The following is a 27,973-nucleotide window of genomic DNA, read 5'->3' on the forward strand; positions in this document are numbered from 1 at the left end:
ACCGCGCAGCGAATTTCTCTCTTTCGTGACTCTGACTCTGCCCCTCTTTGTGGGCTCTCTCTCGCGATCGCTAACGCTTGCTCGGGGCTGAAGCGGCTTCAAGTGAGTTTGTTACCTGGCGACCAGCAAACAGCTAAGACGTGTCCGTACTCCTCCGTCTCGTGGTCTTCCACTCAGCATGTAAGGCCCCCGTCTGTCCAGTCGTGTTTTGTGTTGTGTGTGTTCGCGTTTCGTTTTTTATTTGCCGTTGTCATTTGGTTTTTGATTTGTTGAGTATTGGACGGACTCCATTCGGCCGCCACTTTGCTGCCTCTTGGGCATTCTCTTCTGGCTTTGTTTCATAATAATTTGCCGTCTGTGCGCCGCCAAGTTTGTGTGTGTGTGTGTGTGAGTATGTGTTGTGCTTGTGAAAACGACAAAAAGGCCAAAGAAGAATACAAATGAAATGTTATGGCCCGCCGCCGCTGGTTGTGGAGCAAGTGCCGTTTGTTCTGAATGATTATAATAAATAATATGCCGTTTGTCTTTCCGTTTTCCGACAAATTAGATTCGAAATTTTTGGGAAATGCCGCCTCGTTCAATGCAAATGTGGCGCACTCTGTGGCTGACGGCCCTCTGCTGTGGATTAGCCCAGGCCAAAGGTAAGCTAAGCTACACGCCGTAAATTAAGCTCAAGGTGCAAGCTGAAAGCTTTGCAAGCTCCCCTCTTTCTGCCAGCCAGCAGCATCGCAACGTGATGTCATTTTGTGCGCAATGAAATGGAAAATATTTGTGTATTTTGGCCACACCGAATCCGCGCTAAGGTGACCTCGTTTTCAGTCATGTGGAGTACACATTTTGTGGCCATTTGAACTGATGGCCAAATTTAACGATCGTTAAGTGTGCGGGTGCGGTTGCGGGCGATGGTCATCGCTGCGTCACAGCAAAGCTTGTTATTTCTTTGACGAAAGACTGAGGCAACGAACTTGGTGCTCAAGTGTGTGTGGCCCTGTCATGATTTACTCACCGACAGCCAGAGCTGAGCTCTCTTCCTGCCTTATAAGCGGAATGGTTTGGGACTGGGATTGGGATGGATGGCCATGCACGGCAAATTCTCGGCATATGTATGCCCTGGCACATTAGTCATTAGCTGAGAACCTGGTACTGGAACTGGTAGCCGTAGCCCTGCTGTCTTACAACTAAACAAACGAACCAACGATCAAGGCGCGGCGCGGTGCGGCAAAAAAAACAAAAGAAACAGCAAGACACCTACACAAACACACCTGGTGACGGGGAGGGGGTTTGGGGTGGGGCCTGGAACATGACACGTTCAAAACAAAAAAAAACAACATCCAAGGCAACGAGATAATATCGAAGAGAGAATTATGAAAAAAAATGCGATAAATGAAAAATAAAGCTATAAGCCCCCACAAGGTAGAAACGATCGAGTATTGGTTGGGCCTTATTAAAAGGCAAATCAAAAAGGAAAGGAGAATTAACAGCCCGCCCTCTCCCGCCAGTCGGTCCTCTCTTTGGCAAGTGCAAAAAAGTTACGCGAGAAAAATGAAGAAATAAAAGCGAAATAAAGCTGAATCAGGCGACACTCGACTCGACTCGACTTGGACGCCGACGTGTAGGCGAACTGGTCTCGGGAATTAAGATGCAGCCTAAAAATACATAAAACAGATACAATATATAATAATATATGTATATGTGTGTGCATCTCCATATCTGGTAGTACACACACACCCATACAGTAAGAAATCTATAGAAAAAGCTGAAGACGAGGCTATAATTTACGGGAGAACTCTCCTCCGTTTGCTCTCCTCCGAAGCGAGACAAGAGCGGCACCAGAAGGCGGCAGCAGCAGCAGCAGCAACAGACGGAGCTGAAAGCCAAATTATATCTTTGCCAACTGTTGAATCGGCGCGGATGACGAGGAGGAGGAGGAGGCAACGGGGGCGTGTCTGACTAACTAAAGCGAAACTTTTGTTTGTCTGGGGGTCTGTTGCATTAGGAAAAGTAAAAGTCTCTGGCTTGTGCGTTGAAAACTCTTCGAGTTTTGTATGAAAGCCAGTAAAGTTCTCTTCGTATTTCTCCACTGAATCTTTGCCACTGGAGTGGAGATCGGTATCGGATGCTCGGATTGTCAAATTGAGAAGAAACGACACTGGATGATGTCATCGCTGCCTTGGTGGGCAGCGGCAACGGCAGCCTCCACAGTCCAGTGCACACAATGATGGGATGATGACCTTCCCCACCAAGCAAACGTCCGCCCCCCTCATGCAACAAAACTGACAAATCATCGAACTGTGATTAACTCGTTTAATTGCCGGCTGTGCAGCGCCAACACGCGACCTTGTGGAGCCTCCTCGTTCTCCTCCTGAAGACCGCTGCCGCTGCCACAGCCACATCAAGATCGTTTAATTTATGGCCAGAACGAATGTATGACTGAAGAACTGGCCATATAGATATAATAAATTGTCGTCTATCGCAGAGGCTGTAAATCTTCCCATCCGCCGTTGTCGCTTCCACAGCCGCCCTCTCTCCATTTAAATAACATGAAGAGAGCGAGACAGGAGGCAGAGATCGAGCATTGTCGCATTAAGACAAAACATTGACATTGCATTGTGATGGGATGGGATGGGGGATGGGATCGAAGGAGGAGCAGTCGAGGGTGGGTCGCGACAACGTGGATGGAACAATAATGATCAGCGGATCTGTGACAGGCAACAGAGAGCTAGCCACAGGGGAGACTCTCCGCCCCAGCGGCCAAGAAGGACAACACAACAAACGAAATGCTCGTAATAAAGAAATTGCCAAAGTCTCGAGACCCAGAACCAGACCGAGACCAAGACCAAGACTCCAAGACACCACATCTATGTCCATGTCCATGTCCAAGCTTCGCCACATTATGCCAGCGGGCTTAGGCTCAGACTCAGAGACAGAGCATTGGGATGACCACAGCAGCGGCCAAGAGGAAGAGCCAAGACCAAGACGATGACCATGATGATGATGATGAAGCTGATGCCACACAAGGCAAATAAACCGCTTCGGCATCGGCTGTGGCTGTGGCTTTGGCCAAGAGAGACTTGGACTTCGCTTTACATTTTTGCCTTATGTGTGCGAAAAATGCCAATTTTAGAGCAAGTCCAGCTCCCCAATGGCTATGTCTGTGTGTGTTTTGGTGTCTGTGTGTGTGAAAAATTGCCCGTCTAGACAAGCGCAACAGGCCATAACAGCCCCAGCAGCAACAACAACAACAGCAACAAGCAACGAGAGGAACAAGAACAATCAAAGCCTTTTGCTAAGCTAATAAAATCGAGCCGCTGCTTCTTCGGTGCAGACTCGTGTCTGCTACATGGATGCTGGGTTGCTCCTGCCACCTACCCTGCCGCTGTCCCTGCCGCTATATACCCACTCCCGCTGAACTCTTAACCCATTAATGGCACTCAATGTTGGAGTGGCTGACCCAGAGAAATGATGCGGATGGGTGAACACGTTTGGGCCTCATACGAGTACGAGTATTTGATCGATGTGTGGGAATGTTTTTGGTGGAATGTCAATGGATACATGCTGCACATGGGATCCTTTAAAGTTTAAACACCTGCAATGAAACGATGCCTGCACTTCGGTTGGGTCTACAAATCAATACAGAAATTGATCCTTGAACATTGAAGGCATTCGCTGATTTGACTCTTGGGTTAAGTCTGTGGTTTCTGCTGCTGAATGCTGTTTCCTCTTTTGCCATTCATCCTCTGTCGCTTAACTCTTAGCCCATTAAGGAACACTTCTCATAAATGATATGATGGAAATCGGAAAATATCAATGAATACGAAGAGATATCTCTTTTTTTTTTTAGCTATTTCCGCAAGTTTACCAAGGGTTAAGGTCGTTGGTGGCTGCAACAATGCCTGCTGCCCTTGCCCCTGGATAGGTGGGAAGGGGGCTGGGGTCTGAAGCCTGGCCCAGACCTTCTTCTTCGCCAGGCTCCGCGCGGCAATGGGCAGATTAAAAGCTCGCGATAACAAAACGAGCAAATCGAATAGAGAGGCGGCTTGCTTAAAGGGCAAGTTCTGGACCTGCAGCGGACAGCCGACTCTGAAGATCAGCCGGAGGCAGGGGCCCTGCCCAAGTACTCGTACTTTGGGCCGCCCTTTGTTGGCCGCCCAGGCATTTGTCATCAAGTGCCTGGGCATCCTTTTGTTTGCCGGCACATCTTTTATTGAATAATAATCCGATTGCCCTTTCGACCAGACAAAGACAACTTCACTTGTTCTGGCTTCAGCTTCAGCTTTGGCTTAAGCTTGGATATGTGGATATGGATATGGTCATGTCTTTGTTGGCTTTGTCTACGATTTGGGGCTTTAATTAGTTCAACTTTGGGCCCAGACGCAGACAGCGGAGCAGACAGGGGAGGGATTTGGCAGCTTTGGGGCAACACTGCATCGATTGGCGTTTACCGTTATGCGCTGACCATTTTGGCAACAAGTTGCTACTCGAAATCGGAGAGAGAGGGAGAGAGAGAGAGAGAGTAGAGGTGAGGCGGCCTAAAAGGCTTTCGGCTTTCAACTTTTCCTTTGGCCACTGTACAATCAATTCGCGCGTCCGTCCCAAGGCAATTTCAATCGGTGGCGACTCCAAAACACATGTGCGGCGTGTGGCGCGAATTGCGTAAGAAGAGTGACCAGAGCGGAGAAAGAGAGTAAGAGGGGTGGGAAGCAAGCAGTGGCTAACTGTATATGTACTCTCGACCACTAACGGGTTTGGCACGGCACGGCACTCCTCCGGCACCGGCACTGGCTCTCGCTCCGGCTCCGGCTCGAAGCCAACCCAAGCATAAGGCATGCGTATTACACAAGACTAATTGTATTAGGCCAAGATGTGGCAACAGTCGCAGCGGCAACAACAGCCACAACAACTGCAACTGCAACTTCTGCGAAATTTGCATGTTCTCCATGTGGACATGCCTGCCAAGAAGGCGAAACTGAATAATTTTATGGGAACTCTATGATAAATACCTGTAGAAGGAACATGCCCCAAAGATAACCAGACAGACGGAGAGAGAGAGAGAGAGAGAGAGAGATAGGGGTAAGGGGCAATTTAAATGAAGTTTTGATTGAGTTTCAATCTATTCTTTCTCCTTTTTAAACCACAAATCAATTGCCAAACCTCTCAACACCAAAATAGAGAGAGAAATAGCAAAAATCATAGAGAGATATAGGAAGACGAATTTCATGTAACATTTATTCAGGGAATATGAAACTATTTAGATATAGATCGATGATTTCGTTCCATTTTCAGTGGTGAACTATTCTCAATGGAGAGAAGAGGTACCGTGGAGCACTGTGGGGAAGGAATTCAATCTATTTGGGATTCCATTAATCTTCATAGCGCAAACTTGTGAAATATGCCACTTAAAAAGAGAAAGAATGTAATAGCTCTTTGATCGAGCTACAATCTAGTCAAGATTCTTCAATCTGCAATCCACTTTCCATGCTTTTTGCATACCAAAGATCCACCACTCCACACAACTCTCCCCAACCATTAATTTCCGCTCTCATTTCATGCAGAAGAAAAATTTACTTTAAAGAAATTGTCAAGTGTCGAGCGCCCAAAGGCACGGCCGAGAACATATTTATGAGGCCTGATAAGACGATCGACTCGAACTGTGGCGATGGATCTTGGCAGCGGAGATCTTGGCCCCGCCGCGACTTGGTTTATGCGTGTGAAAGCGGCCCGAGGGGACAAGATGGAATCTAGAGCAAATATTATGTAAATTGTGCGGCGCGGCAGCAGCCGAAGAGGGAGTCGCCTGGGGCGGTTGTAGTGGTGGTGGTGTTGTGGTAAAACCTGTAGCTAATCCTGGTGGGCGCTCTCGTGGAGAGTAACCTGCTTACCGTTAGAGCCAACTCTGTGTCCGAGTCGAAGTCCCCAAGCGGCTCGTTGGGTTTTTAATTACCAAATACGCGAATGCAAAATGCAAAATGCGAAATGCAAGCGGCTGCGTAGAGCGTTTCAAACGCAGCCGACAGCAGCAGCTAACGGAGCTGCAGTGGTGCCAGAACAGGATCAACTCCACATGGAAATAAATAAGGCGTAGAGGAAAGCGTAGAGAGAGAAGGCCGAGAAGGTGCGTAAGCCACCGTCCGGCCCCTTGGGCGGGTTGCAAGCAAGAAATATGGCTGCCACAATTGCATAATTTATGCGAAATTTATTTAATCTATTAGACGCTCTGACCCGCAACGGCGGGGAGTGTTCTACTACCTCACCTCCTCTACCACTGCGCATGATAAATTGCATGTCTAACTGCATGTGGCAAATTTATCATATTTATTTGTTGTCCCACTCGACGAAGCAGATGGGGCATGTGGCTGTTTCTGCTGCTGTTGTTTGAATCGATTGAAGGGGCAACATAGCAGCCAGCACTGCCAAAGATTGATCGCCCCTGGGACCCCACAGTACGAGTATTGTGCAAACTTTTGGCTGAAAGAAAGCTTGTTTCTTTTGTTCAAAGATTTCCATATACTCTGGCCAAAGGTATTGAGTTTTAGCCAAGAATTATTTAAAATTTAATCAAAGGGTATGAAAAGCTTTGATCTGCGGCAGTTGAATAAATTTCGGTTCATTTTCAGGGAGTCACTGACCGTCTTTGTATTTCTTTCTATCTCTTTCCCTTAAATGCAGAGCATATTAACATACGTAAATAGATTTCCAAAGAAGCAAGTGCGTGTGCGGGAATGGATCGGATCTGCTCTGGGGGATGAGTGGCTTTAAGAGGGATTCCCAGCACAATTTGCACACGCCACACGCACCAAAGTCAATGACATTGCAAAAACAAAAACAAAACGAAACGAAACGAAGACAGCAGAGCGGGAGAGAGCTTATCGTGGCTGTGTTGTTGCTGTTAATGTTGTGTGTGCTTTGACTTTTAATGACAATAATAACAAAGGCTATTAAAAAGGAGAGAAAGAGAAGAGCAGCAGCAGCAGAAGGAGGAGGAGGAGAGCAGAGAGACTCTCGAATGTCATGTGTTCGGGCTGTTTATTCTGCCAGTCTCTTCGCTTGCTCTGATTAAAAGTGTTGACGTTTAATTATCCCAGTTTCCATTTTTAATGGCTGGCAGAGCGCATCAAGGCGTGGAGGAGCAGCAGTTCTGGGCGATAAAATCAACGAAAAATGGCTGTTAATTAATTTATTGCAATTCGAAGCCTGATCTGAGCCCCAAGAATCAGCACACATCGAAATGAACTGGATTTTTGAGTTGGTTGTTGGAGATTTGCCAGCGTTAGCAATAACTAACGAGGAGGGAGAGCCAGTTCGTGTCCCGACTCTTTTGATGTGCTCCTCCCTCATGTTGCACTGCCCGCAGCAGCTTATCAAAGAGAGCAGAGCATAGCAGCGCACCGCAGCGCAGCGGTGGAGGAGAGAGGGAGCACGTGAATGCGTTTGAAGTCCAAATTACATAGAGCACAGAGGGGAGGTGGAGGAGGAGCAGGAGGAGGGAGTGGCTGCTTTGGTAATTGAAAAGAAATGCCCAGAGATGCATATCCAAAAAGAGAAGTGAATAAAGCTCAGGCATCCCACCAGGAAGCAGCACGGGAGAAGACAGTTAGCCGGCGGTCAAATCAAGCAATTTTCCACTCCCCTCCCTTAACCCCCTGCCCCATCAGTTTGATCGGGAATCCAGGAAGCAAGCGATTCTGCATTCCATTCTTTGAATGGTTTCGCTTTTCTTCAAGGGCAAATTGGATTTGGATTGCATTGGATTGGATTGCAGCCAGCACAGTAGATGATGACGCATAATGCACTCTTGCGGTTACACCACGCAACACGGTTGAAGATTACTTTTTTTCCAATTAAATAATAGTCTGGGCATTTTCCCCGATCTCCATAGAGAGAACTTGGAAACTCAACTCTGGGAAAACAATGGAAAAAGGTTCCCACTTTTTCAGAGCATGCGACCACTGTGCTTGGAGGTTGTGCCCCCCTAATGTTAGTGTTTCACACTGAACAATTGCAGCGTAATATTTTTCAACCTAGAAACTTGACAAGTCATAGTTTTGTTTGCTTATGTAAATTGCTCCAAATGTTCTACATAATTTCTGTAATTTCTGTAATTACGTTTACTTACTATTTTGCGGCAATTTTTAACACAATTTCCAACCGAATTTCAAGCCATGTTGGTGTGTTGGTATCTATTAAGAGTAGAAAGTGTTTTCACAACAGAAATAAATTAAAATTTAGGGAAAACTTTCTTTAGTTTTAAACGTTGTTTCTCTCTCTCTCTCTCTCTCCCTATCATTCGGCAGATGCTGGTCTTAGATTATTCTTTATCTTGTAACAGAGTGTTGCTATTTCTGTAGAATTTCAATTAAAATGTCGCCCAGACTCCTCCTTCTCCTTCTCTCTCTCTCTATCTCTCGTTCTGTCTCTCTTTGTGGCGGCAATTAAAAGCGCCGCAGACAAACGAAAAATAGAGAAGAGCTACAGAGAAGAGATAGATAAATAAAAGGAGAAGAAAATGCTGTTAATAATGCCGCTTGGCATGTCCAAAACGGTTATTAACGTGGCCAGATGGCCAGGCATGCGATACACGACCGACCACAAATACGAGTGGAGTACTCGTACTCCACGGCCCGCCGCCTTTCAACAAGTTTGTGCCCGGACAAGCGATGACCGTGCCGAGATGCAAGTTAACCCGTCCCCTGCCACTGCCCACTGCCCCCTGTCCGAGTCCCTGGTCCCCCGGTCCCTGGTCGGAGCCATGGCCATAAACTACGCACTTATCAAGATGCGTAGAATGGAATGCCTACCCAAAAACCCAGTTGGACAATTATAAATCAAGCTGCAACAGTCTAGTCTCTCTCTATGTGCCGCTCTTCCCTTTGGTGCACGCAATCCGCGGACACACTGCAAAATAATAATGTCAATTGCAGGTGTGGGCCAGAACACGACACTCGCATGGCTACCTCTCTCTCTCTCTCTCTCTCTCTCTCTCTCTCTGTTTTGTCTGTCTGTGGCTAATGCCCAATGCCCAAATGTGGCCAAGACAACGCCCACGGGTAACGTTTTTGGGCATTAAGGCTCTTGGCGACTGGCCCGCTAATTCAATGCAAAATAAAATATTACCGCTTTCATATGGCAAGGCATTCCCTCCTTGCCTCCTTGCGTCCCTGCCTCCACAAGTGTCTCCTTTCATCTGCAAAGCCAGGGCTTCGATGCAATAAATTTCCCAGTTGTTGTAATTTTGGCTGGCGGTCACTTGGTCAGTTGGTTGCAGGCCAAAGCTTCACAGCAGGCCATGTCCCATATACGAATACGAGTACGAATACTCTCGTTCGCTGTGCACAATATAGTAGATACACAGCTGCGGTCAAAATAATAGAAGCGTTCTCAATCGCAAAAATCCAACTGCTCCATGAGATTATTTACTGTGGCAACTCTCTGGAAATATTAAAGAAAGAATTATAATGGAACAGAAACCCTGTCTGCTGAAAATATAATTTTGGAAGCATTTACTATTGGTGTGACCGCTGCTGTAACGAGTACTACCACAAGTACCGGGCATGGCACGGCATTGGCATGGATGTGTGGATGTCTATGTCTATAAAATATTTCCATTTCGTTCCTTCTGCGGATGGACGGACGGGACACCTTTGGCGGTTCCGAGAGGCGCTTCAGTTGATTAGCCTAACCCCGGCAGAGATTTATGGGCTGACCCTATCGATAATTGTGAGAGTGGAGACTGCGACTACGACTGCGACTGGGCTGCTTTGTGGCCACAATTAGCAATTGGGTTAAGGGTTCAAAAGGTGTCCGAACCTCTTTGGTCATTGGTCAAGACTCTGCCCCCACCCTCTCTCTCTCTCTCTCTCTCTCTCCAATAATCATTTGATTAATGACCAGTGCTGAAAATTTTTGTGTGTCATGGGCCCAAAGGAAATGTGTCAGATTCGAATCAAAGAGAAGCCATTTGATAAATGAGACTCGCAGCATTCGAGCCATGGCATCGGGGCAATGAAATTCTCATTTGTGGCCAACACAACAACAGCAACTTTTATGGCCAATTAAGCGTAAAAAGGCATCGGGCCATGGTAACAGCACAACACCAGCCCGGCCGGCTGCGGCCATTTGGTCGTTACATAAAAAGAAAACGCAATTATATGCCGCCACATCGAGCGGAGAAAACTTCTTCCAGCGAATGCTCTTCGTTAATTTCCATGGGATTAATATGGTAAAAACAGTTGAAGAAGAGCCCGACCGTCGACAGCCGAGAGGCAGCAAGAACAACACTTTCTCGTGCTGCCAATTGAATTAATTCGTATGATTACGAGTAGAGTTTCTCCTAAGTATTTTCTTATTAATTTGTCTTCGGTGTACACTGTACACTGTACAGTTAGGCATGTGGGGAGCGAGCTTTTGCCTCTTAAGCAGAGCTCTCTCACAGCTCCTCAATGTGCATAGTATGTACAATGTACATATGTATGTATGTATGTACGTACCCCTCTCGTAGTTACTGTAAACGCATTCTCGTCAGAGGCAAATGACTCAATAGGGGCAGAACAATGCACCAATTCGCTTTCATTCGAAACTTCTTAGCGGTAAATGCTGCAGTTTCTGCTCTGCTCATTACCCGTACACAATGCCATACCCTTACACAGAGGGTCGCATCATTCTAGGAATGTGCAGATATGTATATATTTTTAATAGAACTTCTTCACTCGAACTGCAAGGGTGTTGCACACTTCGGTTGCCAAAAGTTCGACTTATTGCCGTGGTTTTGCTTTTTTCCTGCCACGAGCATCACGAGGGGCCAAGAGAGAGCCAGCGTGGCAGCTAAAAGGCGGAAACCAACAATTTAAGCTGAAACGCCGCCGTGCTGAAAAATGTGTAAATAAGCGAGTGACTGAGCGAGTGACTGGAAAGCGATAGAGAGACAGTTAGAGAGATAGAGAGAGAAAGAGAGAGCGACTGAATGAAGGCTGAATGAGTGAATGAACAATGGACGTGACGCAGAAATTGCGACAAATTGTCAAGGCAGAAGAATGGGAACCAGAGCCGAAGTCGAAGCCAGAGCCAGAGTCGGGAGCCCCAAAACACGAGTAGGTTTACAGTTACGTCACGCATTTGTCATCGAGTCGGTGTAACAAGGCCGAATTAATTCAGGCCCAAAGAACGATCACAGATCGCGTAACAAGATGCTCGGAGAAAAGCAGAGAAAAGCTTATTGGTGGGCTATATTGATACACTTTCTATGCGGCGAGCAGCAACCGCTGGTTAGCCCCCTCGGAACAAGACGAAACTCTTTTGACATTATAAGCACCGTGAAAGTATCGACTAAAACCCCTCCCCCCCACCTCTTTGCTGGCTGCCTCCTACCCTGGCAGTTAATAAATTTTGCTCAACCTCCCACCAACAAAAAAATAAAAAAGAGATGTGCAGCAACAGCTGCAGTCAGGTGGCAGTCCCAGCCTAGTCATGCCTCATGTACCAGCCGGCCTGGCCACATGAGGTGGCAGCACGGAACAGCTTTTTGTGCATGCAACATTTACATTTACATCTGTTGACGCCGCTTGAGCATTAAGCTTAACCGTCTGCAGTCACCGTCGCAGTCACAGCTCTGAGTCAAAGTCAAAGTCAAAGTCATGGGTAGCGTCCATGAGTTGGCGAGAGGCATGGCCATGCCACACAGTTGTGCTGCATCCGTTCTTTTGGCCAGGTTTACTGTTCGTCTGCCGACGTTTCCCTCCTGCTCTCACTTTGGCCGGCACTCATGTCCAAACTGTTGTGTAATTTAATTAGCCAGCTGCGCATAATGTTCACGCCGGACAAGTGGCCGGACAAAGTAGACTCTTGGCTTGCCTTGCCTTGCCGCAGATTTACCGTTCCCCAGCTGCTGACGAGACTATCTCGGACAGACGAGGGAGGAGGAGCAGCATTTTGCATCTCATGTTTTAAATATGGCCAAATGTGATGGCAGATCTCCTCCAGCTATCCAGCAAAGCCAAGTTGGTTTTTTCGGTTCGGTTCAGCTCGGTTCACCCAATTGATCATGCGTCTAATTTAAGCATTGCAATTGCCCCAACCACTGGGGGGGAACAGGAATAGGAATAACGCTTTCTAGAATCAAGTTTCCACTGATCGATCTCCAAATATTATTGATATTAATTGAAATGCTGTGACTGAGAGGAGATCTGAGATTTATCTAAAATTTCCATTTGGCTTAAAGGGACAGCTCTTTGGCAGAACTGTCCAAGAGAGATCTTTCGCTAGACTGATCCTTCTTGACTGTTTGTTCTCAGTTTGTCTGTGCAGAGAAGCGGCAGGGGTTGATCGGTTAATGCCACAATTTATTGGCTCAGTATTTGGCCTTAATGCAGTGTTATTGATTGGCCGCCAGGCGTAGCACATAATTTCCGGCTACTGCATCGAGTGTTGAGTTGATGGCTCCGACTCTCGACTCCCGACTGGAGCAGTGGAAGTGGCATGGCCATGGAGCAGGGCATTCACATTGGCTCCGTGGCGATGGGGATGGGATGGGATGCTGCTACTGGACTGAGACTGTGGCTGAGACTCTTGGCCAAAGACTGCTGACGCAATCAGCTGACGGAATCAGAATTCTATAAATGGCAGCTAGAAATTGCGTCATTTGAAACAATTAACAAACAAAAAGTTGTTTGCCGATAATGATGCGAGGCACCAGAGGAGAGAAGTTGAAGAAGAAGGAGGAGGAGCAGGAGGAGGAGAAGCGAGAACGAAATGGCAATTTGCGCTGGCAGCATATACAATTGACAGCCACTGTGTGCACACTGAAGACTGAAGTGGCACGAAGATGCCGCCGCCAGCCAACAGCCAGGGCGTGCAGATCAGTTCAGGATGGTTCCTGGTGCCTGGTGCCTGGTGCCTGGGCAGGAGCTGTGGGTCCGAGGGAGAGAGGGAGTCGGAATGGATCTCTAATATCGCAACTAAATGCTTTACAATTATCACATTTGTAGCCAGTTTGTGGTACGACGGGAGTGGGTGGTGGGGGGGGGCCCAAACGGGTTTTCTTTGTCCATTGCATCTCTCTCTCTCCTTTTTTGATGGATTTATGCGGCAACATTGACACATTGACACTGCTTAGCATATTGGTGGAGCCATTATCCATTAGGCCTTGGCAACACCCACTGCGACTCCGAGTGGCGCTGACCTCCACCTCCTGCTTCTGCCACCCCCCTCCAGCTCCTCCTCCTCCTGCTCACCCGTTCGCAGTACCATTCCCATCTGCAGTTGAGGTTTTCTAATTTATTTTGTATGCATGGCCGTTAAGTGTAATTGGTCATTGAAAAGGATGATGGGGCTGGCTGCCAGTGGTGCAGCAGTGCAGCAGTGGAGCGGTGGGGTCTAGAAAATTACCAGTATTTCCTGTGCCCCAGCCCCCAAGATTGATGATAATCGTGCGTCGTGTGTGTCAAGTTAGTGGCCCAAGCAATTCCATGCCATGGCCATGGCCATGGCCCGACCAGACCAGCCCAGGCCAGGCCAGGCAATTTCATTCGATAAGAGATGGAGGAGAGCCGCAGGCACAACGAATTCTCTTCGCACAGAGGTTATTTGCTATCAGTCGACGCGAAGCCTCTTGTCATAAATGTGAAAGTCACAAATGGATTGAACCCCCTCTGCTGGTGTAGCACCCCCACCCCCCCCATGTCTCTTGAGTGAGGATCTGTCTCCCCGTTTACCGTTTAGTGGCCAGAGTGGATAGACGCCTGCGGGCCTAACACTTCCCATCTGTTGGACCACAAAGAATCCCGAAAAATACGAGTAGTTTGCTGATCGCCCAGATCTACTCGTACCTAGTTGGTGGTGCCGATGCCGATGCCACCAGCAGAAGCAGCAGCCAGAAACGTGACTGGAATCCCACACAGACAGAGACCAGGAGACATTGAGTCAGACAATTGCATAATCTAGCCATGGCCATGGCTATGGCCATGGCAATTGCCATTGCAATTGCAATTGCAGTTGCACTTGCAGTCCCAGACACAACATGGAGATGCATTTGAAGTTGCCACACACACACACACACACACAGAGCTCATGAAACAATTGTTTGCCACACTGCTTAGTACATCAAGAGAAATTACATGAAAACTATTCAGAATTTATTTTCATCTGCATGGCAGTGGGAACATTTCTCTATATGTATCGAATATATGTAGTACATCCATATGATTCCCAAATAATACAGCACAACAGATTGTTAAATGGATTTATTTAATAATCAATTCTTAGTGGATCGTGGTCGAAGCGCACTACGACAGCAGCAGCAGCAGCAGCCGAAAGCTCAGATCATATGCAAGCAGAGTGCAAGCTTTGACGGGAGAGAGGGAGCTTTGCGTTAAGAACTTGAATACATACATACATATGTGTGTACTCTTATGTAGAATGATTAGCAGAGCAAACATTGTGCTCTATAGCATTCACTTGTGATTTAAACTATGCAATTTAATAGCGTTCTGCTCCTTAAATAGTTTTTGGTAGCTTTTATTATACATATTGTGATCTGCTGGAGGCCCTTAGAATCTGCTCCTGCAGATAAAATTTCTCTCAGTGCAGACCAGCTGAGCAAAGTATAGGAGTAGGAGGGATGGTGGAGGCTGAGTCAACTATTCCCGAACCGAATGAGTGGTAGGAGGAGGAGGAGGAGATGTCTTTCCCACCTTTCACGACTACTCTTCTTCCACCCAGCAACAAAAAGACAGAGAGAGAGAGATACACAGATAGATGGAATGAGAGGGAAGCTGGCGATGACTGAGGCAACAAAACGATGCCATTTGCATGGCAATGATTTGGTTATTTTGGCCCAAGGAGAAGCTTCCCTTCCCGTTTCTTTCCCTCTCCCTCTGCGCCCATTCACTAGGCTTGACTTGTTGCGGCTTGGCGTGGCTTGTAAACGGTGTTGCACGTTGCAATTGTCGGTTGTTGTTGTTGCTGTTCTTGCTATTGTTGCAGCAACTGTTGTCTTATTGATTTGTGCATTCATTTGATTGTGCGCGCGCATTTGTTGCCAAATTGTTTGAAGGAGAGCCGTGGTGGAACATTGTCGTGGCTGCTGATTGTGATATGAAGGAGGAGCCTGAGGAGGAGCAATGGATGGCTGGCTGCTGACTCCCCCTGTCCACAGTCTGTCGCTGGTTGATGGCCCACCGAATTGGTGCTGCCTCTGCCGTGATATTTCAAAGAACCCCCCTCTCTGCACTGCTCTCAGCTGAGGTTCTTTTCCGCGGAATTTCGCTACGGGTCATTTTGGTTGTAATGTAATTTCTTTTAAATTTATTGGTAATGGAAATTTATGCCTTGCTGCAACGATTGCAGCGCAACTCAGCCTGCTTACATGACGATCGTTCGATGGTTGCGGGGAGTGGGGTAGGGCAGAGACAGAGGCATGTTCATGCATGTGGCACGTTTTGCTGATTTGTCATGTTCACAGGTTAAATGCTAATGCCCGAATCTGACTTCGATCCGACCGGCCGCCCACTCCACTCCACTCCCAGCCAGCCGCCTTTCAATCTGATTCCAAGTGCGCCAGGAGCCCCTCTGCCCCCCCGACTAAATGTGGGTTAAGTGGTTTAGGGTTCTCGGTTCTCACGAGCTGACTCCGCTTGGCTTGGCCCATAAAAATGGTGTCAAATAAATTGTAATCAGCGGCGGGCAATAAAAATTCAATCAATAAAAGAACATGCAGAACATCTAGAAAAGGGCCCACCGCGCATCGGAATTCAATTATTTCGCACCCAAGTCGGTCGCGCACTGTCCCGCCCACGGACACAGACACCATTCGGAGGCAACAGCTTCATTCGGTCTGGTCCGGCATCGGCATCGGCACTGGCATCCCAGTCTTGGTCATCGTTTCGTGGGCGTCTCTCGATCTCAGATGCCCAGTAGACACCAACATCGAGGGTATATGGGTTTGAGGCAGGGGTTTTCGTTCAGCAAATCAGAAATGAGCATCAGATGTTTGCATCTTTTTCGGTTACTTTGCGGGGCATTTAAATCGAATCAACGACAGGTTCCCCTCAATTACTGGCGAGTGGCTTCTTTCATCCTCTCAGTGGAATGGATGTGGCGTCCATGTCTACCCTAATTTCAGGGTACATCAAGCCTTTTCGACGCCTCATCTCCGACATCCTTAATGCACTCTTAATGCCCTCGCATTTCCTTCTCCATCTGTTGTTCTTGGCGGAAGTCATTCCCCGCTTTGTGGGTCTCTGAATTTTAATTTCTCGAGGCGCCGCTTGCATTACGCCCACCTTGAGGCTGCTACTACGATTACACAAAGACCACGGGGCCCCCTTCCGTTCTGGTAGAGCCGGAGGCGCCTGCAGCCACTGCAATTGCAATTTTTAATTACCTGTGCCCAGTGCGTTTCCGCATTGGTTAGCCCTATCTCAATGTTCCCAGCGGATTTCACTCTTTTGTTGGCTAATTAAAAGCGAATTATTGCATGTCCATAGATCAGAGACAGAAACCAAGAAACTGAGAGAGAGAGAGGAAAGCTGCGAAATTCCGATCTGGCAACTGAAATTGTGAAATTGTTAGATTTGTTGTGCCATTAGTACGCAGATTAAGTAGTTATAGTCAATTATTTAAATTAGTTTTGCCGTCTACAGTGAATTGCAGTAATAGTCTGATGTGATCTGCCCTCCTGCACTGCACCCTGATCCGCTCCAGATCCTTGCCCGGCTAATGGCCTCGTCGGCAGAGAGAGCATTTAAGCCGATAATTTTGTGGCATCCTACACATGTTCGACGGTAATAAGATTTTGATTGCCGGCCCCGGACGGGACCGAACATGGCTTGGTACACTCGGCCTGAAAATTATGCCACAGCCAGAGACCGACCGACCGATAGACCGACCGAAGCGCACCAAACTAAACCAAAGCAGTGTGTGAGTGTGTCTGGGGCCTAATGTCAGGTTTTTGCTTTCCACCAGCCTCGAAAAGCAGCCCTGCGGGTCCATTAAGCCAACTCAATAAAAAAAGAGCACCCGACGTGGGGCGGGAGAGTCAGAGAGAGAGAGAGTGAGAGCGCGATAGAAGGGGCGCAAAAAAAAAAACAAAAGACTTTAGCCACAAACTCGCTCCAATAGCAGCACATGGCAATTATGTTTGGCAATTGTTTAGTGTTAGTGCTGCTTGGGTCCATCTCGTCAATGTCCGTCCGTTCGTCTGGATGATGATGATGGCGGTGGAGAAGGCGTGGCTCTGGCCAGACCAGGCCTAGTCCAGTTCTGGCCGTTGACGACATGCTAGCCCACTTTTTAGTACATATACGAAGAATGCGGCAAAAACAACAATTTGATTTCCATTTTCGCTGCTTTCAGGCTCCCACAAGGTGCACTGCTCGGAGGATCAGATGAGGGTGGACATTGGCCTGCCGGCCGCTGAGAAGGACGAGAGCCCACCACAGATCTATCTGGAAGGTCTCAAGGGCTATCCGGATGAACGCTGCCAGCCGCAGATCGACGGCTCCCTGGCCGTCTTTCGGCTTTCGCTCAGCGACTTTTACGAGTGCGGAGTCACGCGAATGGTCAACCAATTAACGGTGCGTCCCGACCATAGGAAACATAGATAATTTCGATCCTTAACTCTCTTCCTGTCTGTGTCTGTAGGGCAAGAAAGTGTACTATCATAAAATCATCATCGAATCGGCCAGCAGCAAGGAGATCGTCAGCGTTAAGTGCATCACCACCACAAGTGGTCCCGTCTATAATGTCATGATGAATGCCACCACTACCACAACCAGCACCAGCTCTAGCACCAACTCCAACAACAACTCTGGCCGCGGCCTGGTGAAGCGCGATGTGCTGCCGGCGGGTTTCCAGGAACCAGAGTAAGTTTTTGGCCGCCCGCTCCTGCTGCCGCTGCCACTGCCACTGCTGTCTCCTTGCAATTTAATTGCCCATAAAAAATAGCATCTATGCATATTTTTATGAGCAATCTATGCAAAAGTTTATGGCATATTAAATGGACCATTTCAGCCCAGTGCAGTTCCAAGCCAGGCCCAGACTATCATTGGTCCAACTCCAAGCCAAAAGGGCCATAAATCAAACCTATCCTACGTCTCCCCTATCGCTCCCAGTGCTGTCTTGCCATTACCAGGAGGTAATTAGCCGCAAAATCGATGCCGGCGGCTTCACATGCGTTAATACCTCCACAGTCAATTTAATTGCGGGGCGTGTCCACGACTCTGTCTCTGAGCCAGCCTCTCCTCCAGCCTCCAAACCAATCCGATCCAATACAATGTTTGTTTTTCATTGCCCGGCGTTGATTTACAACCACCTTTGGCGGGGAGTCTGTCCATGTCTGTCCGTTCCCGTTTCCGTTCCTCCGTGGCTGGGCGTCGGACATCAGCTCATTACAGGACAAGGAACCCCCTGAATCACAATGCCACAATCGAGAGAACTGAACCAGTTCTGTTTCATACAACTGTTTTGCAGGGATCTGGAGATCACCACGTCGCTGACCAAACGCGCTCCGGAGCCGCGTCTCTCGATTGGCGTCAGCCAGGATGGCCAGAAGTTTACCAGGGATTTGACAGTCAAGTCGGTAAGTTGTCCAGAAATCAAAAAACGTTGAAATTGTTTAGCTGATTTTATGCAAAAACCAATCGAAGGGAACTCCTTTGACCATGGAAATCAACTTGGACGAGGACTCGGCTCCTGTTTATGGCTTGGGTGTAAACTATCTGGATGTCACGGACACGCACACCTCCTCGGAAACATTGATATTTAAGGGGTAAGTCTGTCGGCCGGTCCTAGCCCACTGACACACCGTCCATGACACTTTTCTGCATTGCCCCTAGATGCACTGTGGATCCTTATCTGTTCGAGAACTTCAACACGATCGACGGCGACATTTTGAGTGCCAAATTCAAGGCCTTCAAGTTTCCCGACTCCTCGTACGTGCAGTTTCGAGCCACGGTGAATGTGTGCCTGGACAAGTGTCTCGGCACGCAGTGCTCCAACAACCAGGTGGGCTTCGGCAGACGCAAGCGGGAGATTAGCTCGGCGAATAAGGTATACGAGATTTCGCTGGCCATGTTCCTGCAGGTCAACGACATCGAGGGGGTCAACAAGAGTGAGTTTCTGAAATTGCCTTTCCACTGCCGGAACTTTTGCTAATAGTCACCTGTACTCCGTGTTCTGCCCCACAGATGAGGTCCTGCAGCTGGAGGAGAAACTGCGGGAGTTGAAGCTGGCCAATCAGCGCCTGGCTCGCAACAGTCGTGGGAACTTTGTCGGCAGCTCTGTGGAGCAGACGCCTGCCAGTGCTGTGCCCGCCTTTGTGGTGGACGAGCGAGAGCTAGGACATCTCAGTTCGGGTTCGGGTACGGGTACGGCCGGTCTGTCCCTGGCCTGTGTCTGGACGCTTCTCTGCGCCCTGAGTTGGCGGCTGATGTAGAAAGCATTGGCACACACACACACAGGGACAGGGCGAGTTGTAAATCTCTCAAGCGGCTGGCGAGCGGAATAGCAGAGCGATGAATGTTAATCAGGTTGGAATTGCGTGCAGTGGCAATGAAGGAAAGAAGGAATATTAATGTACTACCTACTACTAATATACACCTATACAACTTTGTGTAACTGCCATTTACAAAACGTAATTAACTTTAAATGAATGCGGCAACTTAAGTAACTTTCAACGACTTATGGCAGCCGACAGACATTGCGACAGACAGACAGACAACAGTGATTCTTATAAAAATACACAAACACACACACTTTAAATATAAATATATACATATACAGATTTGGAAAAATTGAACTCGGTCTAACTCGTAAGCACCTACTAGTCTCCTAAGTGTAACTGTTAAGCTAATTTAAATAACGACTAAACCTAAATGAATTAATTGATTAAACGAAACTCTGATTGAAAAATGTCTTTCCGGGGGCCACGTTTGGTTGGTTGTATTCTGTCACGCAGAAATCCCAATCCCTAATTAATATTCAGCCATCAGTCAAAACAGTTTCAAAGAGGTTTTTGTATTTTTGTATTTTTCCGTATATGTATTGCTATATTTCACCGAATTACGGTCACACCATTAACCAGGGATGATTAAAAGAACATCGATATCTGAAGTGCTGCCATTTTAGCTTACTTCTAGCATTTTTTTGAAAATCAAAATGTAATCTCTGTTACGAGACTGCATTGCTATGCTTTCCATAGCTAATGTGCTGCGTGCTCTTAGAAAAAGTCATTATTGATATTTCATATCAGCTTGGAACAACAAATTAAACATTAACTAAAGGAAATACGGTATAAAAATGTCATACGCGTAGCAGAAACTTGGTTGACCAGCAAAAATGACGTCACATTCCGGTACACAGAAAAGATTTATGCTTTTGGCCGTTTTTGTTGGAACACAATCTTGTCGAGCTCGTCAGTATATTTACGGTATATTTTGATACTGACAAGGTATATTTCGGCGGTATAATTTATAGATAAGTCCGCGGTCACACTGATCTCCAGCTGTACAGCGTTTGCATAGTTTATTTTGTTTTTGTAAACTATGCAAACCGAGAAATTACAAGCATACAATACAACAGCTGTCAATGGTAGGAGGCAGTAGCAGCTACACAAAACAAAAGAAATCAGAAACTTGAGTCCACCAACGGAGGGAGTGACATCTATATGAAATCTGGTACCACCACATCACAACGTGTAAATTCCTCAATTCGATTTCGCGAAAAAATTATTATTTTGCCAGCCTGGCGGTTAGTCCACGACGACAGCAATGAATCTGAAAGTAAATATAGCCAGCTTGCACAGTGCCAGATGCTAATGTCCGATGCTTTACACGCTTTTTGGACACGGCTGCTCAACCAGAGGGCTCAACCAATACGACAACAGCCGCTACACAGGGCTTCCATACCCACCGCCACCGATTAAAAAGCAAAGCGAAACGCGTGACGATCGTCAGTTTAATGCCAATGCCACAGTAGACAAGGAGTGCAGTGAACGCCCACCCACCAAACCCCCCAAAGATGCGATCGCGGAAAGTGCTGCTTATAGTTGGTTTTCTAATTACGTGGACCTACGCCACCTACTACCTACTGCTTCGCAATACCGGAATCAATTTGAGCAGGACTCAAGCGCATCAGATGTACCGTCTGAACGTCGAGGCGAGAGATGCGAATCAGAAAAGTCACGAAATGGCCAAGTATCTCTTCCAGTTGGTCAAATCCAAGTATGACCAAGCACAGACTGTATCGACGCCCCAGATAAGCATAGTGGCGGCAGAGATCTCCGGGGAGTTGCAGGATCAACGAGTGGCAAAGCAAACCCCGGCGCCGATTCCAACGAGAACATATATGGGCGATGGACTGCCTGTCTTTCCCGTTCTGGTATTTGCCTGCAATCGGGTGTCCGTAAAGAAGTGCATCGATAATCTGATTCAATATCGTCCCAGCATGGAACAATTTCCCATTATTGTGTCACAGGTACGAGGAATGAAACATAATTTCTGCAGGCGGCTATCCTTATCGTTTTTAATTCTTGGTTATTTTAGGATTGTGGCGATGAGGATACCAAGGAGGTTATCCTTTCCTTCGGCAATCAAGTAACCCTCATTGAGCAGCCGGACCAGAGCGACATCAAAGTTCTCCCCAAGGAGAAAAAGTTCAAGGGCTACTACAAGATAGCCCGACACTATGGCTGGGCTCTGAATACAACATTTAAAGTTGGTTTCGATTTCGCCATCATTGTGGAGGATGACTTGAACGTGGCGCCAGATTTCTTTGAATATTTTCTGGGCACACACCAACTGCTCAAACAGGACCCTAGTCTGTGGTGCGTCTCCGCTTGGAATGATAATGGCAAGGCTGCTGTTGTGGACGTTTCGAAGACAGAGTTACTATATCGCACCGATTTCTTCCCCGGTCTCGGCTGGATGCTCACCAAAGAGCTGTGGAGCGAGCTCTCAGTTAAATGGCCCAAATCGTGAGTGGATCAATTATACCGACACCAACCAATTGCTAATTGCCTCGAAACTGTTTTAGCTTCTGGGATGATTGGATACGCCATCCGGCCCAGCGAAAAAACCGCGTATGCATCAGACCGGAGATATCTAGAACTCGTACTTTCGGAAAAATAGGCGTATCAAAGTAAGAGATAAGCGCCACAATTGTGGAAAACGGTCCACCTGATTTCTCTTTGTTCTTTTTTTAGTGGGTTGTTCTTTGATAAGTACCTAAAACACATTAAGCTCAGCGAGGACTTTGTGCAGTTCACAAAAATCAATATGAGCCACTTGCTAAAGGTTTGTACCTTTTGTATATCCCTGGCTAACCCACATAATGACTCGCTTCTCTTTCAGGATAATTATGATAAGTCCTTTGTGCAGAGTGTCTATACGTATCCCATTGTCACGTACGACGAACTGCGTCGCAACTTGATAGCCGCCGAGGGACCAGTCCGCATCCAATACACCACACGGGAGCAATATAAGCGGATAACTAAGATGCTGGGGCTCATGGATGACTTTAAGGTGAACCGATCGATATATATATTCATTCCCCTAATACGAATTTGTATTTCATTGCAGAGCGGGGTGCCACGCACTGCCTATCACGGCATCGTCTCCTTTTACTACAACAAGCGACGCGTGCATCTGGCACCCAATGCCAACTGGAAGGGCTATGATCTCTCGTGGAGCTAACGACGCTAAGAACCAACCAACACCAACCGAACCATCACCTACACACACACACACACACACACACACAGCTACGTGTGCTTGCAATACCAAAAAGTAGTCCTATGTTTATTTTTACAAATTTTGTTTGACCAATTAGTTAAGTTGTAACTATGGAATCTCCTTGAGCAGGCAGCATTGCTGCACTGCATGTGTAACTGAACAGAAACAGAATCAGAATCAAATCAAAAGAGTCTCCGCCATGTATACATAGCTCTTAATTAACTAATCTGTGTGGCTCTTGGGAAGCAATGAAACGCAACGCAACGTAATATATTGTAAATAAGTCAGTGTTGTTTGCTTTTGTTAGAGCTTACTAACTCACTTCACTCCATTGTGTTAAATGCAATTAGTAAAAGCTAGCAATAAGAAATAGTTTTAAGAGACAGGATAATAACAAAGTTTGTTTCGAATATTTGTCATGTCCCCTCCGCCACCGAAAATAAGGTCTCGAATCCGAGTTATACATATACACAACAAATATCTACCGATCTGACCAATAACTCACGATCGAATAGTTCTTAATTATTCTTCTGGTGTGGCCAATTAGATCGTTTTCAGTTGAACGAGTAGTACGATTATACTGAGATGACATACTTCAAAATTAAATTAATTGTATAAGCGAATACGTATTACGTGCCGACTGTAAATCGGAAAGGGCTTACTTTGTAGCCCAAAACAAACTAAATGTAACTTCAAATGCAATATCAACGGAATGTGGTGCCCTGATGAATGGTGCGACTCCCAATTTACATGTTTGGAAGAACTAGCTAAAACCAACGCGACTTTGTACGCGGTAACACTTTCAAATAAATGTAAACATTTTTTTGTAATCCTGGAGTTGGATATTATGTACACCGTTCAGAGGGTATTATAATTTTGATAGTATGGTTGGTGTTTGTATCACCCAAGGGAATCTCACTGGTCGATTGGAATCGGTTGTTTTGCCCAGTGCTCTCACTCTCTCAATACGAATACAGTATAGTATTGCTTGATTTGAGGTTTTCTCCGCTCACACACATAATGTGCACTTGTTATGACGGAGATCAGCTCATACTGCGCTATTTTCAAAATGTTCCGTATCATCCCATCTTATCAATTTAGTATTAAAGCTGTGGGGTTTTCCCAAGCCTGCAGGAATTTACATAATCTGGTGTTTTCATCAGTTCGCAGTAGGTTCCCACTTGTTCTGTTTATTGACTTTTTTATTACCGAATTCCCTTGGCATTGCTAATTACGCAAAAGCAAAAGTGGTTGTACGTCATCGTTCGCTTCCATAGACATCTCGTCTCGTTGTTCGTTCCCTTGATTGGCTTTATGCGGGTTACAGTGCCAGCGAAAACGATGAAAACAAACACCAAAGTGTTACAAGGTGGGTTGCGCACGCGTGCTCAGCCACCCGCAAGCAATTTGTGCGCCACACAATTGTCAATTTCACCTCAAATTCTGATAAGCGGTTGCTGGCCTACACTGACAGAAATGGATGCGTGGCTAGTGACAAGTGAGGATGCATCACCAGATACACCGGGGGAGGTAATTCTGAATCACATTCATTCTATACAAGTGGCTTTCAGTGAGCATCCAAGTTGCATAAGTTGGGGCCCCAGATTGTTAGTCATCCTAATTGCCCGCAGTGTGGCAGTGTTCTCTTATCAGCGAGTGGAGCTGCTGCCCTCAGCACTCGTAATTTTCGCTTTCGTCTACTCATTACGTAGGGCCAAGATCCGACTGAGGCTACCCCGCTCCGAGGGACTGGTGATCAGTTTCAGTTGAATGCAATCGGCTCACGACAACACAACGCGCTAAAATGCAGTTGACGCTTACATTTCCGGTTATTTCGCTGTGGCTGCTGCTGGTGCTCTTGGTCGTTGGTGCTCGTGCACAGGATATAAGGCCTGAGTTCCCTGAGGATTTTCCACGGCCGACAACGGAAGAGGCCATCACAACCACAGAGGAGGGTACGGCAGAAGAACCTACGACGGCCACTCCCACAGAAGAACCTTTTACAAGTGCATCAGCAGAAGAAGCTACGACTCCAGCATCCGCAGAAGAAGCTACGACAAGCGGATCCGCAGAAGAAGCTATGAGTGCAGGATCCGCAGAAGAAGCTACGACTCCAGCACCCCCAGAAAAAACTGCAACCACAACCAAAGAACCATCAACCATCACAACCACAACCAAAGAACCCATCACAACCACGACAACAGAAGCACCAAAAACCACCCAGGCCACAGAAGCACCTCCGATCTATACACCACCATACGCACCACCAACAATTGCCAATCGACCTACTTACACCACCAGAAATCCTTGGATCTTGAACGAGCAGGCCGAGCGGTGCTATCTGAGAGATCAGAGGGACTACGGCTATCGGAATGGCGGCTGTGGACGTAAGTATCTGCTCCGGATTGAGGAGAGAGTGAGAGAGTGGGTTCGAGGTCAGTTTTTTCATTGTGTTTGCGCTTTAATTTGCAGCTTGGGGCTGGCGGTCGACGATAAGCTGCTATCGCTGCTGCTACTTCGCCAGCCATAACGTGGCCGGTTGCAGTAAACTCCATCGTGGCCGCTGTGGCTACTACTAGTGAGGAACGGAAACTCCAAGAAAACACCAGCTGTAATAGTGAGTGAAACACGGTTGTAATAAAAATCTCGAGCACAAATGGTAGTCAAATTGAATGAGTCAGCGGCCAGCAGACAGCAGCTTTGAATCAATCCAGATTGTACACATTGCCTAGGTTCAGGAAGCAGTCCTTCAGATGCTGTTGGCTCTCACAGTAATCGGGGAACGGGGGGGCCAGCACATCGTACATGATGCGGATTAGGTCGATAAACTTTTGCAGCGCCTTGGCATATTCCCCGGTCTCGTAGAGCCGTTTGCCGGTGCGCGTCATCATTTCCGTGTCCTGCATGACCTTGAGTCCCTTCAGGATGTTGGTCACCTCGCCGCAGGTCACGCACTTCACAATAAAGTCATTGCAGCTGGGTGGCACCTCGATCACGGCCGCACAGTTGTTGGGCGCCTCGCAACGGAAACGGATCACGTCCCGTGGCAGGTCCTCGAACAGGGGCCAGTTGTCGATGCACGCATCGCAGCAGCACTCGAACCAGTACAGCTCCTTCATCTTGGCCTGGCGCTCCTCGCGCTTGTCCTGCGTGTAGATCGGTCCGTAGTTCTCGTTGATGGGCAGGCCAGCCTCGATGGGTCGAACACTGTTGATGTGGATCGTGGTGCCCCGGAAGTAGCGCACAACTCCGGGATCGCACGAGTGATTGAATAGGGCCAAAGTGGGATAGATGGCACCGCCAATGAAGATGGATTTCTCCCTGCCCGTCGAACGGAACTTGTGCAGTTCCGCCACCTCGTGGGTGTTGAATTGGATGAACTGCAGACTGCGCAGCACCAGCGAGCAAATGGCTCGAACCTGATCCGGCTGTGGCTCGGCGCCAAAGTAGCCTGATGCCTCCAGGCATTTGGTCAGGAAACGGGCCATCAGCACGTGCTGGAAGAAGTTCGATGGCTGGCGCTTGTTCTGATGCCGTTCCAGCTGGGCTACCCGCCGGAAGTCGTCCTTGGGAAGACTTAAAAGGGTTTAGAATCTGCGAATTAAATCAGGAAGCATATTAGACTCACCTTAGTAGCTCCTCTGGCGAGAGTTCCTCATCAATCGTTGGCTTCAATTGCAGAAAGTATTCCAAGGGTTTGCTGGCAAAGATCCTCAGCGCAATGTGATTGTTGATGGATGCTCCAGATCTCCAAATGATGGGCACGATGCCACACTCATATTTATGGTACTTCTTGGCCGCTTCGTCCCGACACTGTTCCGAGCAGTATATGACATCGGCACACCGAGGACAGGCGACAGGAACCACACTCCTGGAGGGGAATACATGTACTCAAAAGATCTCAAACATATGCTCCCATCATCTCACCTCACAAAGCAGTTCTCGCAATGGCTCTTGGCAAATTTCTCCAGCAGGACGGACACAAACGGCCGCTCTACGAGCAGCTCCTCGCCGGCCTTCACATCGGCTGCGGCCCGGGCAAAGCGTCCCTCCTGCGGGCTGCGATCGATCCTCACCAGCGGACTCACATACTCCTTCTCCGCCGGCAGAGCTGTGGCCTGATCGAGGTCGATCTTCTGCTTCTGTTGCTTGGCCGCCTGCTTAGCCGTGCGCGGATCTTGTAATAGCATTTTGATCATAGTCATGGCATCCAGATTTAGCTTGGACTTCTTGTCGAATGTAAGTGCGGAGTCGTCCATTGCTGTGATGCACTTTCTAGGTAAAACAGAGGAATGTTAGAGTGAGGTACAGGAGCGTAGCTGATAATTTGATCTCACTTGAAGGCTTCAATCGTATGGGGATAGTCTTTGAGGGCCATGTAGCATCGAGCCCGTCGTTCGTACAGCTTGTAGATCAAATCCTTGGGGTAACCCAGGTCGATGGCTCGTCTGATATCGATCAGGCACTCCCTGCAAATATTTCGAAATAATTCCCAAGAACTTTCCTCTGGCTTTATCCTTACTGATATTTCTGCATGTGGTACAGAGTGGCAGAGCGATTGGCCAGCACGATACAGATCTCAGCAACTGTTGGATACCAGCAATTAAGAAACGTGTATTAAATCCACTTTAGGAACGTCTCACCATTCTCATTGGGCAATGACATATAGCTCCTGGTATAGAGCACCATTGCCTCCAGCCATTTCTTCCCCTTGAAGGCAGCCGTTGCTCGTTCCTTGATCTCCGCGGCCAGGGGGGCACTTTTGCCATCGAATTCCGGCCGAATTCCGAATTCCCCTGCCTGCACCCAGGCCAGCTGATCCACATAGGCCACGCGCTCCTCATCGCTTCTACACCCCGATAATTTGGCTATATCCGCCTCGCAGGTGTCGCCCGCCTGCCCCTTGAGCTTCAGATAGTATTCGGCAAAGAAACCCGTCTTCTGGCTGAGTGGAGTTTTCATTTTGTTTTATCAATTTTTAGAGTCACAAATTATGCAAGTTTTTAAATAGCTTTTGGTATTCGAGTACTCCCGGCACAAAAGCTGCAGACAAACTGAATCTGAAAATTCGGGAAAATGAGACGACGACGACAACGTGTGGTATAAAAACAGCATTTCGGCATTTTATTTATAGATCCAAGAGAATGCCACCCAAATAATAAAGAGCAAGGGCAGAAAATGAGAGAACAGATCGCTGAGAGAAAGCATTCTAAGAGTTAATAGCGTTTGTTTACTAACAAATTTTGTTGCGGAGA

General features: G+C 47.5%; 4 protein-coding genes across 5 annotated transcripts; 3 read left to right on the forward strand and 1 right to left on the reverse strand.

The window, feature by feature from the left end:
• Positions 1-76: 76 nt before the first annotated feature.
• LOC111077986 lies at positions 77-19,897 on the forward strand. 2 transcript variants are annotated; one of them, XM_041592948.1, is made up of 8 exons: positions 77-180; positions 548-641; positions 17,344-17,564; positions 17,632-17,852; positions 18,460-18,568; positions 18,636-18,757; positions 18,825-19,099; positions 19,176-19,897. In XM_041592948.1, the coding sequence occupies exons 2-8, from the start codon at positions 566-568 to the stop codon at positions 19,421-19,423; spliced, it is 1,272 nt and encodes a 423-aa protein (XP_041448882.1). In that variant the 5' UTR covers positions 77-180; positions 548-565; the 3' UTR covers positions 19,424-19,897. The 2 variants fall into 2 exon arrangements, with proteins under 2 accessions (XP_041448882.1, XP_041448883.1); XM_041592949.1 differs by having other exon boundaries at positions 119-383.
• A 574-nt stretch (positions 19,898-20,471) lies between these two features.
• LOC111077985 (alpha-1,3-mannosyl-glycoprotein 2-beta-N-acetylglucosaminyltransferase) lies at positions 20,472-22,757 on the forward strand. Its single transcript, XM_022372511.2, has 7 exons — positions 20,472-20,768; positions 20,849-21,462; positions 21,531-21,961; positions 22,021-22,125; positions 22,190-22,280; positions 22,338-22,508; positions 22,566-22,757. The coding sequence occupies exons 2-7, from the start codon at positions 21,007-21,009 to the stop codon at positions 22,677-22,679; spliced, it is 1,368 nt and encodes a 455-aa protein (XP_022228203.2). The 5' UTR covers positions 20,472-20,768; positions 20,849-21,006; the 3' UTR covers positions 22,680-22,757.
• Positions 22,758-24,474: 1,717 nt separating this feature from the next.
• LOC111077959 (flocculation protein FLO11) lies at positions 24,475-25,386 on the forward strand. The gene is made up of 2 exons (XM_022372479.2): positions 24,475-25,105; positions 25,191-25,386. The coding sequence occupies exons 1-2, from the start codon at positions 24,523-24,525 to the stop codon at positions 25,295-25,297; spliced, it is 690 nt and encodes a 229-aa protein (XP_022228171.2). The 5' UTR covers positions 24,475-24,522; the 3' UTR covers positions 25,298-25,386.
• LOC111077956 (SET and MYND domain-containing protein 4) lies at positions 25,334-27,778 on the reverse strand. The gene is made up of 6 exons (XM_022372476.2): positions 27,362-27,778; positions 27,241-27,304; positions 27,056-27,187; positions 26,646-26,993; positions 26,347-26,589; positions 25,334-26,294 (listed from the first exon to the last, which is right to left on the reverse strand). Exons 1-6 carry the CDS (start codon positions 27,678-27,680, stop codon positions 25,424-25,426), a joined length of 1,977 nt encoding a protein of 658 aa, XP_022228168.2. The 5' UTR covers positions 27,681-27,778; the 3' UTR covers positions 25,334-25,423.
• Positions 27,779-27,973: the final 195 nt, after the last annotated feature.

This window comes from Drosophila obscura, unplaced genomic scaffold (genome assembly GCF_018151105.1).
Source record: "Drosophila obscura isolate BZ-5 IFL unplaced genomic scaffold, ASM1815110v1 contig_186, whole genome shotgun sequence".
NCBI lineage: Eukaryota > Metazoa > Arthropoda > Insecta > Diptera > Drosophilidae > Drosophila > Drosophila obscura.